Source organism: Podarcis raffonei, chromosome 18 (assembly GCF_027172205.1).
Source record: "Podarcis raffonei isolate rPodRaf1 chromosome 18, rPodRaf1.pri, whole genome shotgun sequence".
Lineage (NCBI taxonomy): Eukaryota > Metazoa > Chordata > Lepidosauria > Squamata > Lacertidae > Podarcis > Podarcis raffonei.
The window spans coordinates 910,770-925,594 of record NC_070619.1 but is presented as its reverse complement, the minus strand read 5'-3'; the positions used below and the strand labels follow the sequence as shown (position 1 = coordinate 925,594).

Here is a 14,825-nt window from a genome sequence, read left to right as displayed (position 1 = left end):
CAGATGTCAGGTTTGGCACTTGGGCAAGAAGAACCAGGTGCAAAAATATAGGAAGGGGGACACCTGGCTTACTAGCAGGGCCTGTGAAGAGGATCTCTGGGGGTCTTGGTGGACCACAAGCTGAACACGAGTAGTCCACAGGGTGATGCAGCAGCAGAAAAAGTGAGTGCTCTTCTAGGCTGTATAAAGAGAAGCATAGTGTTCAGATCAAGGGACGCGGGTGGCGCAGTGGTCTAAACCACAGAGCCTAGGGCTTGCCGATCAGAAGTTTGGCGGTTCGAATCCCCGCGACGGGGTGAGCTCCCGTTGCTCGGTCCCTGCTCCTGCCAACCTAGCAGTTCGAAAGCACGTCAAAGTGCAAGTAGATAAATAGGTACTGCTCCGGCGGGAAGGTGAACGGTGTTTCCGTGCGCTGCTCTGGTTCGCCAGAAGCGGCTTAGTCATGCTGGCCACATGACCCGGAAGCTGTATGCCGGCTTCCTCAGCGAGATGAGCGCCATAACCCCAGAGTAGGTCACGACTGGACTAATGGTCAGGGGTCCCTTTACCTTTAGTGTTCAGATCAAGGGAAAAAACAGAACTGATCTCTTCTGCCTTGGTGAGACCACACCTGGAGTCCTGTGTCCAATTCTGGGTGCCACAATTTAAGAAGGGTGCTGGCAAACTGGAATGTATGCAGAGGTTGTCTGCAAGCCAGCAAGAACTTTTCTACCATGGAAAGGAGGTGGCGGACTCTCCTTCCTTGGAGGTTCATAAGTGGAGGTTGTTTGACCATCTGCCAGGGTGCTCTGTCTGGGATGCTTTAGCTGAGATTCCTGCTTTGCAGGGGGTTGGACTGGATGACCCTTGGGGTCCCTTCCTACCCTATAATCCTGAGATCCTTTGACCTCAGAAGGTATTGGGAGAGTTAATTGGAGAGTTCTGAAACTGGTAGGGTGACCATGGGGAGGGTATAGTTGCGATTCTGGCCCTGCAGGAACTAACTACACCAGGGGTCATTTTCAGCAGGGGGCCGGTCCACTGTCCCTCAGACCTTGCGGGGGGATTATATTTTGGGGAGAAAAATAAAGAACAAATTCCTATGCCCCACAAATAACCCAGAGATGCATTTTAGAAGCCATCTGAAGGCAGCCCTGTTTAGGGAAGCTTTTAATGTTTAACAGACTATTGTATTTTAATAATTTGTTGGAAGCCGCCCAGAGTGACTGGGGAAACCCAACCAGATGGGCAGGGTATAAATAACAATATATTATTATTTTAATTATTGCAGTGGGTTGGGCTGGATGACCCCTGGGTGCCCCTTCCAACGCTGTTTCTAGGAGAACAGCACCTGCAGCTATGCCTAGTTTGTTGTTCCCCAGGCATGATGAAAGCCTTCCGCAGCGGCCGTGTCACCATCCCTGAGCAAACAGTCAGGGGCTCTGACCAGACTTTCCTGTTCTACCTGCAGGCTTACTTGCAGACACCCTGTTTGCACTGGATGTTCTCTCTCACACACACACACGCATTCCTTCTCCCCTTCCACCATCGTCTTGCACAGCCTGCGGACGTGCAATGAAGCTGAGTGTTGTGAAATTCAGGACAGATAAAAGGAAGCAGCAGAGCTGAACCGTGGTACTCCCTGCCACAGGATGCAGCGATGGCCAGCAACTTGGATGGCTGCAAAAGAGGATGAGGGCCAATTTGTGGCTATGGATGGCTGTGCTCTGCCTCCGCAGTGGAAATGCTTCTGGGTGGCAGTTGCAGGAAACCTCAGGAAGAGACGATGGTCTTGTGTTTGAATCCTGTTTGCGGGTTTCCCGTAATGGGCATCTGCTTGGCCACTGTGAGAACAGGATATTGGATGATGATGATGATGATGATTTGCTAGGCATGACCCAGTAGCCCCTTCTTATGTTCCAACAATTTAAAAAAATGAAAAAACACTGTTATATTACCAAGCATTAATATACAGTGGTGTATATTCTTATTATCCTAATGTGCATATAATTGTCAATAACCTATTTTTCTTTCTTTTCCATCCTCATTTACTCTTTTCTTTTTCTTCTCTTTTTATAAATGAAATTCTTCTAATAAAATATTAATAATAAAACATTCCAACTGTCGGTGGTGGTGGTGGTGGTTGTTGTTGTTGTTGTTATTATTATTTACTATTCCTGATCCACTGCCTCTTGTGGCAGAGAGTCCTGTTTATCTAAGCAGCCCTTCCTCTCCTGTCTCAAATCTCCCAATGTCCAGCTTCACCTGACTGAGAGTTCTAATGGGAAAAGGAGGAAAACTTCCAGTGGGAGGGAGTTCCGCAGTCCAGCTAAGCGCCGGGTGACAAAGGTACTTCCTTTTCTGCGTCCTGAATTTGCCAGAGTGGAATCTGCTTATGCTGTAAATGTGTTTCAAAGAAAGATTTTAGGAAACTTTAAAAACCAGCGCACACAAAGTCGTTTTTTTAGAAAAACAAGTGGTTTTTATTATTAAAAGAGCAACTTTTCCAACAGCAATTCTCCCCCCTTTTTTCCCACCCTTAGCAGCTTGGAGAATGGGAGCGCGCCTCCTCCCGACTTCTGGGCTCTGACGCAGCTTAGGAATGAAAGATGGAGAATACAAAAAAACAATAAAAATAATATGGAGCGATTTGTGGTAAGGGAGGAACGTCTCGCCCTTCGGTGCAAAATCCCTTCTGCCTCGAACTGCGCACGGATCCGCCTCCTCCTCCATTCCTCCATTCCCAGGTGGCTGCTTCTCTCTCCCCAACTCCAGTGTTTTAAAATCCAGGCGGAAAATAATTTAAAAACACGCAAACATCTCCTTCCTGTCGCAAGACACACTTTTGGAACAAACCGGAGGCGACTGCTGGGACGGGGTCTGATCAGGAGCCAGCGAGGTAAATCCCTGGGAAAGGAGAGCAAGGGGGGAACTTTGGGATCCCTGCCTTGCAGTGGGTCAGACTAGATGACCGCTGGTGCCCCTCCCGACTCTGCCAGCCCCCATCCCTACTACCTGTGGCAAACCTCTTCTTGACCAGCGACATGCGGTACCCGCTGCCCACCAGCTCCACATCTGCCCCGGAAAGGGTGCTCCCCTCGCTGGTGAACTGGGCTGCCACGGGGCTGGGCTTGCTGGGACCAGTCAGGGGTTCCCAGCTGGCCAGGAGGCGGCCGGATCCTGCAGAGAAAAGAGAAGAAGAGATGGACCCAAGCGAAGGAGATGGGGCCCCCCAGGTTCCAGAGAGCCGCTGCTTCCCTGCACAGGGGGCGGGCAAGAGGAAGAAGAGCCGCCCGCCAGCCGGACTGGAGCCTGGCATCCGCGCCACCCCCTGGCCAGCTCACCTGGGTGCCCTTGGGTGCCAGGGAGGTCCAGGAGCCGCCACAGCAATCGCTTCTCCTCCAGGTTCCTGCAAGAGGGGAGAGAAAGAGACAAGCTGGTTGGGCCATTTGTACATCTTGCTGCAGAGCCCCGTTGGTGCTGATGACGCCAAGGTCGCAGGTTCGATCCCCGTAAGGGACAACTGCCAATCCTGCATTGCCTGGGGTTGGACTGGATGACCCTTGGGCCCCTTCCAACTGTACCATTCTATATATCCAACAACCAAAACACAGACAGTGAAAACAAACAGTGAAAGCCCCCAGGCGGCTGATACATTGGGTATACATAATCAATAATAACATATTCAAATCAACCATATGTACAATTCTATATACCTTAACACTCCTCCCTCCACAAGGTTTATTTAACTTTTAACATTTTAATTGCCCCAAATTGTTAAAACCTGCCCAAATAATTCAATATTTAATCAAACCAATTCTCCTCCTCCTCCCTGACCTTAAACCCTTTCATTTTATGTATCTTCACAGTTAGATATTATAATATTCTAATATTTTTCAATTTTCCCCTCCATTGGATTCTAGGATTTCTATCCCTGAGGGACTCCGCTGGGAATGGCTTTGACTGGCCAGCTGAAGCAGGTGAGGGGAGCCAAAGGGTCTCAGACCCCCGGTCAGTTAGGGCTTCCCCTGCGTGCAAAGACAGGTGGAGGGAGTGGACAAGACCAAGAGGGGGGTCCAACGGTCTGTTTGTGCTGTAGGATCTGTCCACCTGGGAAGGAAGGAAAACTTGGACCCTAAACCTCTGCTGGCTTGTGGGAGAAGAAGGAGCCAATCTGAGTGGAGCCCCCAAAACAGTCTTGTATCTCACCTTCCAGCAATTCCTGCAGCCAGGCTGGTGCCCAACGCCTTGCTCTCACAGAATAAAAAAAGAGGAGAGTAGGGACCCCGAGGGTCATCCATCCCAACCCCTTGCAATGCAGGAATCTCCCATCACCCAGGCCGGGGGGGGGGCTCGTGCCGTCTGGACAGCCCTGGACCCCCAGACACACAGCCCTGGCTTGCGCCCCAAGGAGGTCACTTGGGGGCTGCTGAGGCAGCGGTTTGGCTTCACCCCCAGAGGCACACTCCATTGCTTCTTGAGACAGACGGATGCCAGCCACAAGACTCCCTTTCCCCTTTGGGAAATGCATCTGCTTGGTTTGGGGGGCCAATGAACTGGGGTGTGCAGAATCTTAGAAGTGCAAGCTTGGGAGGGATACGCAAAGGTCCTCTAGTCCAACAAGGGAGGAATCTTTTTGCCCAACATGACTTGAACCCACGACCCTGAGATTAAGTCTCTCATGCTCAAGCAAACAGCAATACAACAACTTGGTATCTGAAAAACAGTTAAAAGCCTTCTTAAAACAGGGGAGCCTTTTAGCCCTTGTGCAGCTATGATTCCCAACTTCCTTAGCAAACGAGTTCCTAGGATTCAGAGGCAGAGACTTCTGGTGGAATTGCATTTGCCTTTTTCGCTGTGAGAAAGGAATGCTGGACTAGGTGGGCCATTTCCCTGATCCAGCAGGGTTCTTGTACTCTGGTAGAACCTCCAGGGCCAGAAGCAGTCTATCTCCATTCCCCAGTCCTTGGGGACATTTGGCCACTGGGAGGACAGGGTGCTGGACTAGGTGGGCTGCTTCACCCCCTTTTTGGCTCCTGCTACACTTGGGGTCCCCCCCGACCCCTGGATTCCAGGTCCCGTGAGATCTCCAAGTTCACCTGCTCCCCAGGCTGCCTCTGGTGACTCACTGTTAACTTGGGGCAGATTTTGCCAAATTATTACCGCCCGTTGTGCCCTGGGGCCTCTTGCAAAAGAGCGACTCGCCCAACAGGCATTTCTGGTCCCGGTTAAGAAACTGTTGACTCCCGGGGACTGTCTGGGTGGCAGAACCAGCCGGGGCTCCGCGCCGAGATTAGGCAACCTCCCCAGAGGACAGATTTATCCCTTTTTCCTCTGGAAATTGTTTTTTGGTCCCGTTTGCAAAATAAAATAAGCCACTTCTTCCTCTGGAGGTGGCATCTCACTCGGGGCAGAACCTGCCCAAATCAGCTGGCGCGGCTCACTGAGCTTGCTCTGGTTTCGGTGAGTCTACTCTGAGTAGAGGTCACCCTGAATTTGGCTCCCAAAAAGATTGAAACAGGACAGGTTGATGTAGCCAAAGCTGCCTTCTGCTGAGCTAGACCATTCGTGGTACGGTAGAGGTGGGAGGGACCCCAGGGGTCATCCAGCCCAACCCCCTGCCCTGGTTCCTATCTAGCTGAGATTTGTGGAGGCAGCGGTGGCGCAGTGGTTAGAGTGCTGGACCAGGGAGGGACCAGGGTCCCAATCTCCCTGCTCAGTGCTCATTGGGCGATGATGCCTTGGGGGCCAGTCGCTCGCTCTCAGCCTAGAATGCCCGGCAGGGGGTTGCAACCAAGTGAAGATGTTTCTTTCCCCTCAATATAATTGATTTAACACAAGTATAAAATTTAATATGCATTTCAAAGTTGGCCTGCCGGGCTTCCAGGAAGTTTCTCTTTCCTCCCTTCCTCAGTGGTGCCCCCCCCCCCGGGGAACGCCCTCCCGTCCGATGGCAAGGACTTTTAGAAGACATCTGAAGGCAGCCCTGTTTAGGGAAGCTTTCTATGTTTGATGTTTTATTCTGTCTTTAATATGTTGGGAGCTGCCCAGAGTGACTGGGGAAACCCAGCCGATGGGCGGGGTATAAATAAATTTATTATTATTACTACTACTCACTGCTCAATGTAACAAATAAAAAATAATAATGATACAATGTTAAAATGCATCAAAGTATTTCCTAATTCCATTTCCATACTTCAGATTTCCACAGTTAACACAGGAAATACTTTTCCCAATTCCATTTCAATATATTAACATATTTTAGAATTTTAGAATTCCCCCCCTTTTCTCCCCTCCTTTGTTTCCCATTGATTTTATTTAACTACCACGTATTCCCAAATGTTAAGCAGAGTCCCTTTTCACTTGGTCAGCCCACAAAAACCACGTGTTATAAATCAATATTCCACAAACGCAGCAAGGGCGGAATATTAATTTAATAAACAGTAATCATGAACTTGTCCATGAAGCTGGAGGTCTCCCCAAGACAACCCCCCCACCCCAAGACCAGACCCGGGTCTCACCACGAGGCGCTCGGCTGGGGCTGGACGTTGGCAGCCGGTTCTTCAATGGGCAGGAGAATCTGGACGTTGCCCAGGGCCGCGGCCGAGGCCAAAGCCCCCGTGTTGTAGCTGTAGTCGATGCGCACCCGCGTGGCCTCCGACCCACAGGCCCAGTCCACCGAGAGCTGCAAGGGGGCCCAGCGCGGGCCTTGCTTGGAGTACTGGAGTCGAGGGGCAGGGGGGGGGGAGAGTCGGAAAGACAATCCTTCCTCTCTCCCTCTTTGGAGAAAGGTTATCCAGCCCACCCCCGGCCATGCAGGAGCCACGGGGAGAAATCATGGAAAGGTTGAAGCAAAAGGGACTCTGGGGGTCAGCCAGCCCACCCCCGGCCATGCAGGAGCCATGGGGAGAAATCATGGAAAGGTTGAAGCAAAAGGGACTCTGGGGGTCAGCCAGCCCACGCCCGGCCATGCAGGAGCCACGGGGAGAAATCATGGAAAGGTTGAAGCAAAAGGGACTCTGGGGGTCAGCCAGCCCACCCCCGGCCATGCAGGAGCCACGGGGAGAAATCATGGAAAGGTTGAAGCAAAAGGGACTCTGGGGGTCAGCCAGCCCACCCCCGGCCATGCAGGAGCCACGGGGAGAAATCATGGAAAGGTTGAAGCAAAAGGGACTCTGGGGGTCAGCCAGCCCACCCCCGGCCATGCAGGAGCCACGGCTGGTTCTGGACTCCCGGTGGTGCTGGACTGCTTAGAGAGGATGGGGGTCTGGAAGCACTGGGGGGGGGGGAGGCGGTTCCTCAGCTCTTCCCTCCCCCAACCCAACCACCCGCAGGGCCCGTCTGTTCCACCTGGTATCTGAGGAGGGTGACGTTGTAGTACGGGGCGCCCGGCACCTGCTCCGCCTGCTTCTGGAGGTGTGCAGTGAGGGCGGCCATGTTGAGCCAGAAGTCCTTGCTATGGGAGTCGCTCTGCGAGGCGTCACTTGGGGGGGGGCGGAAGAGAAATCCATCACCACCCAGGAGGTCAGTCTGGTTCTGTGGGGTGCCCCCCACAATCCGAGAGGAGAGGGACCCCCTCCTCTTTGCTCTCCCTCCCTGCTCCAACCAAGTCCTACTCAGAGTAGGAACAACAGGCCAACTTGGCTCTCCACTGCTTTCGGAGGTCTGGCTCTCTGCCCCACGGATTGAGCTCCCCTCTCATTCTCCCCCCAACCATGAGCAATTCTTGGGGGTCCACATAGTCCCCCGCAGTGGATTTGGGGGAGCCCCAGGGAGAAAGCGGAAGAGGGCAGCTGGATCCGACCCTTTGAGCGGAAGGGAGCAAAACCCGCCTGGCTTTTCCCTGGTGCTCTCTCTCGCTCTTCCCTTGTGCAAATCTTTTCTCTCTCGCACGAGGCTTTGTCTCTCCCTCACACACTCGTCACTTGCACGGTTTCTCCCACAGGGGCACCCTATGCCCCCCATGCCCCCCCGGTACCTGAAGAGGAGTTCGGTGTTGGGCAGGAACTGGTCGATGGCGGCCGTGTGGCGCAAGCGGAAGCTGAGGACGGGGGGCGCAGGGGCGCTGCTGAAGACGCGCAGGATCCCCGCCGGGAAGGACATGGTCAGCTCCCCCGTGACCTTGACCAGGCAGCTGCAGGAGAGGCGAGAGAGAGCCTGGCATTATCACCCCTGACCCTGTTTGCTCCCCCAAATCCAGGCACTCTGCGCCCCCTCCCAGGAGCCCCTTCACGCCCCCGGAGGGACTGCCACTTGCTTCTGCAAAAGAGCAGGAGAGCCCACTGCCCCACACTGCCGCATCTGCTTGCAAGTCATAGAGTTGGAAGGGACCCCTGAGGGTCATCCAGCCCCACCCCCTGCAAGATTCAGAGCCTCGTGCTCTCCACCTGCTTTGGGCATCAAGGCCAGGATTGGCTCTGGGAGCCGAGGGGCGACTGCACAGGATCTTGCAGGAACCGGGACGACTCCGCAAGACGTCACATGGGGTTGTGGAACTGAGCGGCTCTGCCCCCCCCCCCACAGCTGCTTTTGCACCCCTCAGTCGCCTCAGTGGCCACCAGCTTCTTCAAACACAAACCCTGAACTTTTGAGATCGCTTCTAAACCAGTGCCAAAGTTACGTACCCGTTCTGTGCAGTTTCACACCAGTTTGGAGCGAATCGGAAAGTGCCAGGTTTTGGGGTGTTAAGTACGAACACCAGTTTTGTGCGTCTATTACAGTGGACGCTCGGGTTGTGAACGTGATCCGTGCGGGAGGCATGTCCGCAACCTGCAGCGTCCACAACCCACAGCGCTGCATCTGCGCACCCAAGGGTCATGATTCAGCACTTCTGTGCATGTGCAAAGCGCGATTTAGTGTTTCTGCACATGCATGTGCGCCAAAACCCGGAAGTAACCTGTTCTGGTACTTCCAGGTTTCGGCATGTCCGTAACCCGAAAACACACAACCTGAAGCATCTGTAACCCGAGGTATTCAGTTGGGGGGGGGGCAAAAAAATATGGGACTTGCAGTACAAAAGAAGCCCGAAACTTTGGCATCGGTTTGGAGGTGTTCCCAAATTTTGGTGCTTAAGTGAGTGACTTCATCGAGAAGCAGAGCCAAGACATCCAGATCTGATGTGAAAATGGCAATGAGGTGAGGGGTCCCCCCCAAAAACACCCCCCCAAACGCACACTGCCCTCCGTCCTCCGTTTATTACCTGTCTGGGCTGCGGCCTTTGAAATAGGCATGGATGTATTCCGTGAAGGCCGTTGCCACGGGGAGAGCGCCCTGGGAACCCAGGACGACGGGAGACGGGCCCCGCGAGACGCCTGGCCAGAGAGAGAGAAAGTCAAGCGATCACGGGGGAAACACCAGGGAGTAGGAAGCGAGTCCCAAGAAGATCAGGGGTATTTGGCTCAGAGGAGCATAGAATCGTGGAATGGTAGCGCTGGAGGGGAACCCAGGAGTCATCTAGCCCGACCTCCAGCAAGGCAGGAATCCTAGAATTGTAGAGCTGGAGGGTTGTCTAGTTCAACCCTCTGCAAGGCAGGAATCTTCCCCCCCAACCTGAGGCTCGAACCCACAACCCAGAGATTAACCCAGAGTCTCCTTCTCCAGCAACTGAGCTCTCCTGGCTTGGGTGGGGCAATTAATTGCACATGTTGTTCAAAACCCAGTTAAAACTATTTCGTTTGATTCAACGAAACAAAGGAACTGGATCTGAGGATATCAGCTTTCCGAAGTCAGACGGCCATTGGCACCTGCTGCCCCCCAGCACCCCTAGGGAATCCCACCCACCCTGAGGGGTGCCAGACCCACTTTGGCTTAACTGAAGGTGAAAGCAGGGGCCCCCTTTGCGTCAGTCACCCCTTAAGTCATTCTCGTTTTCTCTGCGGTAAAAAAATTAAGGCATTTTGAAGAAGTCGGGGCCCCCCGAAGCATTTCCCGTTCCTCCTCCTCCCCCAGAAACACTCTGCGACTTGTTGTGCAATGGGGCGAGGCCTCCACAAAAGAAAGCCGTGCGACCACACGCCCCCCAAGCCCGCAGCCCCCTCCGCGGGGCACCTACCGAGTCCCGGCTGCGTGGCCATGAAGAAGGCCCGCTCCGTCATCCCAGCCGAGCTCTGCGGGGTCGACAAGGCCCAGAGACGCGAGGGGCTGAGCGAGCGAGGCTGGGGGCACAGCGAGAGATGGGCGGCGTGTGAATTATTAAATTATTACCATGTTTATTGTTCTTATTAATAATACCACTTCTGACGACTCACAATCGTTTCACCAACAACCTGTTCACACTTCTATAGGGCTTCTGTTGCATTTAGCTCTTTTCTAAATCTTATTTATTAATTTTTCACATACACAAAAAAATCTTAACGTATTTTAAAAGAAACTGTCAATTACTTGATCCATTGACTTCCTATCCCCTTCTTCCATGGTTTCCATATTTACTCTTAAATCACCTGTGCTCTTCAATATGTGCAATCTATCCTATTTATCTTAATATATTATCGCTGTTGCTCATAGTTCAAATCCTGCTCATGTTTTTATCTCGCTTTAGTAGTTCTTTAAATACTTTCTAATATTTTCTGTCGGTCTTGCCAGTTCCGCATACTCCATCATTTTCAAAAGCTGTTCTTCTTTGCAGCAAATTCTTATATCTCATCCGTACACTTTACAAGCCTTTCCTTGCGACAGGATTCAGAAATCCTTTGCAGACTTTATTTTATCATACCCTAAGTAGGCTAGCCTTAGTTAATGTTTCTCAGCCTCTGGGAGCCAAAAGCAGAATGGAAAAATAAGGGCTCAACTCAACTCTCAGAAGGCTTGGATCGTGAGGGAACAAGACTTCTACCCCAAACCTCCCCAAATTAACCAACCCGCAGTTTGCTAAGTTGGGGGGCATCTCTGCACAACAGCACAGCCCCCCAATCGTACAAGGAAACACAACTCTGTGTGCCCAGGCGGGTCCAGGGCGTGTGGGGCTCACCGTGTCGCTGCCGGTTGAGACTGCCGAGGGCCGTTTTGCGCGGCATCGCCGAGGGGGGGCCACCATGGGGGTCAATCCGGGTGCAGCGGACGGAGGGAGAGAAGCTGCAAGCCAAAGGGAGAGAGAATAGGGGGTTGGTTGGGATAATCAAGGATTGGGATAATCAATGTAAATAAGTATTTAAAAGAGAGAGAGAGAGAGAGAGAGAGAGAGCTTTGTGGCCCTGTGGGGGGATTCGCACCCAGCTCTCTCCGGTGCTCTAAATCCTGTCTCTCCATCCATCCATTCATTCATCCATCCATCCACAATCAGTTTGCCCAGCCCTCCTTTATTGGGCCATTAAGCAAAGCTCAGACCGCAAAAAAGAAAATGCAGAGGCCAATTGTTAATCGTTAACCATAACGAGGTTGAAAGAGATGTGCAAGATTTGGAGCTTTCGGAAATGAGATTTATTAAGGCCTTCAAGGGAGAAGAAGCACTGGAGGGATCAGCCAGGAAACTACATTGTCAAAGGGGATCAATGGCGCCTGCGCTGATCACCCCGGGGCAAAAGCTACAGCAGGAGGAAGCGAGAGGATCTCAAGCTCTGGGCGTTTGCCAAGAGAGCAGCCGCACCCTTGAGAGGAACTGAAGCACCTGTGACTCCTAGAACTGTGGAATTGTAAGGGACCCCCAAAGCTCATCCAGCCCAACTCCCTGCAATGCAGGAATCTCAGCTCCAGAATCCCAGAGAGATGACCATCTGCTGAGAAACCAGATTGTCCTGCACAATCTCCTTTGCTCTTAATGTTTTCCATAAAAATCATGTTTTTATCATTGACGTTCTGGAATGTGTTTTTAATGTTGTAAACCGCCCTGGTGTCTCCTGATAAAAGGCAGTATATAAATTGAATCCAATAAATCGAATAAATGACAATAATAATATTACAATAATACTGTAAGATTTGGAAAACTAACGGTTTTTTTTTTAAAAAAAGACAAAAACAGCTTCAAAAAGAGAAGAAAAAGCAGGAAGAGAGTGAAGAAAAGGGGGGAAAGGAAAATGGGAAGAAGCAAGACAAAAAGAGAAAAGGAGCATCTGATTTTCCTTCCGGCGGTTACATAAAAAAAGGTTATTTAAGGCATTCAGTCCAGAGCCACATCCATCTTCTCCGCTGTCAAACAACATTTCTTCTCAATCCAAAATCATTCATTTCCTTTTCCCACAAAGTCCAAAAGCAGTTCCCAAATTATTTTTATTAATAATAATAATAAATCCCCCTTTGTTCCGAGACTATGGCCAACTTCTTATTTCTGTTGCCTGTAATAAATCGGCCAATTGATTGATGGATTGATTGACAGAAAACCCGGACCTGTCAACCCAGACCTTTCATTCCCCACCTTCTTTTAACTGATTTCTTATCCAGTGATCCAAAATGACGGGGGAAAAGAAAACGAGAGTGCAATAGACACTCATAAATATATGGTTCTTATGGATACGAAGGCATCTGGGATTTCATTCTCCACTGCAGAAAAAGATGCGTCTCGCACCCAGACCCCAAGGCAACAGATGAGAAGGGACCCGACCTGCGGCATGGATCCTGGCAAGAGGAAATGGCAACTCACCGGGGTCCGACGGCACGTCTTGGGGGGCGCCCTCCAGGTCTTTGCCCCGTGGCGCCCAAGGAGAAGGGCTGGTGGAGTCTCCGCTGCTGGGGGGCGCTGGGGACGAGGAAGAGGAGGAGGCCGAGTTTGAGGAGAGGCAGCTGTCGCGCTCGCCCCCCCGCGGGGGACACTCCGCAGCCGACCAGCCCCGCCGACCCCCGGGGGCCGCGGCCTCCAGGAAGGGGTCGCTGAAGGGGGACTCGTGCCGGCCCGGGGGGGGCCCAGGGGGCGCCGGGGGCCAGGCTGAGACGGAGTGGGCCCACTCAGGGAGCTCCTGGGAGCCCGGCTGGGGGAGCCAGGGGTCCGGGGTGTCGTCGGCTGGCTGGCAGCAGCGGGATCCGTCCTTGGGGGGGCGCTTTCCGGGGGGGCTCTGTGGGGTGCCAGGCCGGGGGCTCCAGAGGCGGGCGTCCGGGGAGGGGCCGGTGGCCAGGTGAGACGGGGAGTCCAGGCCGGAGTCTTCCACGTTCTCGGGGGACGAGGAGGAGAAGGGGGAGGGGCTGGAGGCCAACAGGTAAGAGCGGGGGGCTGCGGGGGGGGGGGAGAAGAACAATAAATAGACACTGATATCCATATAGACAGATAGCGATATAGGTATCAATAATGATAGAGATGTCAATATCAAAATCAATAGGCATTGATATTTATATATCTATAGATCTATATCAATGTTGATAGATAAATAAATATAGATAGATATAGGTAGACATAGATAGATGTATCGATATATCAATATCAATATCAGTACAGATCTAGCTATCTACCCTATATTTCGCTACAGATCCACATCACACCTTTAAAAGACATGGCTTTCTGCTCCCCCTTCCAAACTACAGTTCTACACTTTGGCCACATTTAAAGCCCTGCGATCCCACTTTCAACAGACACCGCCCCCCCAAGAATCCTGGGAGCTGTAGTATGTTCATGGCACCGTGAGTTGCTGGAGAAAACCTCTTCCCGCTCATGGAGCTACAATTCCCAAAGTTCTCTGGGAAGAGAGGTTGGCCGTTAAACGTCCCCTTGAGGCAAACTATGAGGACTAGGATCTTACTTTTATTTTTAGACAAAGGCATTGTTTGCAGAAGGTCCCAGATTCATTCATCCCGGAAGCTTTGGGAGAGAGAAATGGCTTCTCCAAAGAATCCTGGGAGTTATAGTTTGCTAAGGGGGCTGAGAGTTGCTAGGAGCTCCCCCCCCCCCCACAGTACCCTCTCCCAGAGTGACAATCCCCATTAAAAGGTCAATTCCTTTTCTCAGGGAACTCTGAGAACTGTGCAGGGGGTCTCCTTCACAAACTACAGTTCCCAGGATCCTTTGGGGGCGCTGCAGCTGTTCAAAGAGGCATCACGGTGCTTCCATAGCATGGCATGAATGTGGCCTGAGTGACATGGAAGTCAAGCCCACTGGGCTTCCCGGGAACCGTAGTTTGATTTGGGCGCTGGGAGATGTAGCTCTGCGAGGGTTAAACCGCGGCTGCCAGGATTCTTCAGGGGAGGAAGCCAGTTCTTTCAAGTGGCGTCACAGGGGTGTAGATGTGGCCTCAGAGAGGACCCTGGGGGAATCGGAAGGGACCCTCGGGGTTATCTAGCCCACCCCCTGCAGTGCAGGGATGCTGGGGACCTTTTTCACCTGAAAACTCCTCGTTTTCGAAGGCCGACTCCAGCGGGGGGCCAAAGAGGGCGCTGGCAGGGAGAACGTCGGGCTCAGGTTTGCTGTCACAGCTGTGGAAGACGAAAACGCTGGACTTGAGAAACTGTGATCTGAACAAGGGCAACAAAATCGGTGGAACTGGCCATCTTTCAGTGTGCCAGCACCAAGCCTGTGGAACTCCCTGCCTCTTGACACCAGCCAGGCACCTTCACTCTATTCTATTTGGCGCCTGCTGAAGACGCTCACATTTAGACAAGCTTAGAAAGTTTGAGTTTGGAGTTTTGGTCCATTCCGTTGTGCCCTTTCCCTTTGTGTATGCCTTTGGTTATGGCTGCAAATTTTTCAGCAGTGGTATTGTTGTTTTCTCTCTTTTGCAAACTGCTTTCTGTAATCGAGCAGTAATAATAATAATAATAATAATAATAATAATAATAATAATAATACATGCTTTTAAGTGCTTTTATGTCACGAACCACCTTAAGGTCTATGGGTATAGGGCGGATTACAAATTTAATTAATTAATTAGTCACTTTAATTGTTTTTTGTACTTCCTACATCTGAACGGGGTACAAAAATATTTGTGGGTTTG

The 14,825-nt window shown here is 51.9% G+C and overlaps 1 protein-coding gene across 3 annotated transcripts in view; it reads right to left on the bottom strand.

Moving 5' to 3' along the window:
- Positions 1–2,444: 2,444 nt before the first annotated feature.
- FCHO1 (FCH and mu domain containing endocytic adaptor 1) overlaps positions 2,445–14,825 on the bottom strand; it is a 41,819-nt gene continuing 29,438 nt past the window's right edge. For all 3 annotated transcript variants that reach the window (XM_053372450.1, XM_053372451.1, XM_053372452.1), the window contains 11 exons: positions 14,216–14,307; positions 12,551–13,114; positions 10,946–11,049; positions 10,031–10,133; positions 9,179–9,290; positions 7,958–8,113; positions 7,330–7,462; positions 6,501–6,700; positions 3,324–3,388; positions 2,995–3,159; positions 2,445–2,886 (listed from right to left, as the gene is read on the bottom strand). In XM_053372450.1, the coding sequence (XP_053228425.1) occupies positions 2,864–2,886; positions 2,995–3,159; positions 3,324–3,388; positions 6,501–6,700; positions 7,330–7,462; positions 7,958–8,113; positions 9,179–9,290; positions 10,031–10,133; positions 10,946–11,049; positions 12,551–13,114; positions 14,216–14,307 (1,717 nt within the window). In that variant the 3' untranslated portion in view covers positions 2,445–2,863. The remainder of the gene's footprint in view (positions 2,887–2,994; positions 3,160–3,323; positions 3,389–6,500; positions 6,701–7,329; positions 7,463–7,957; positions 8,114–9,178; positions 9,291–10,030; positions 10,134–10,945; positions 11,050–12,550; positions 13,115–14,215; positions 14,308–14,825) is intronic.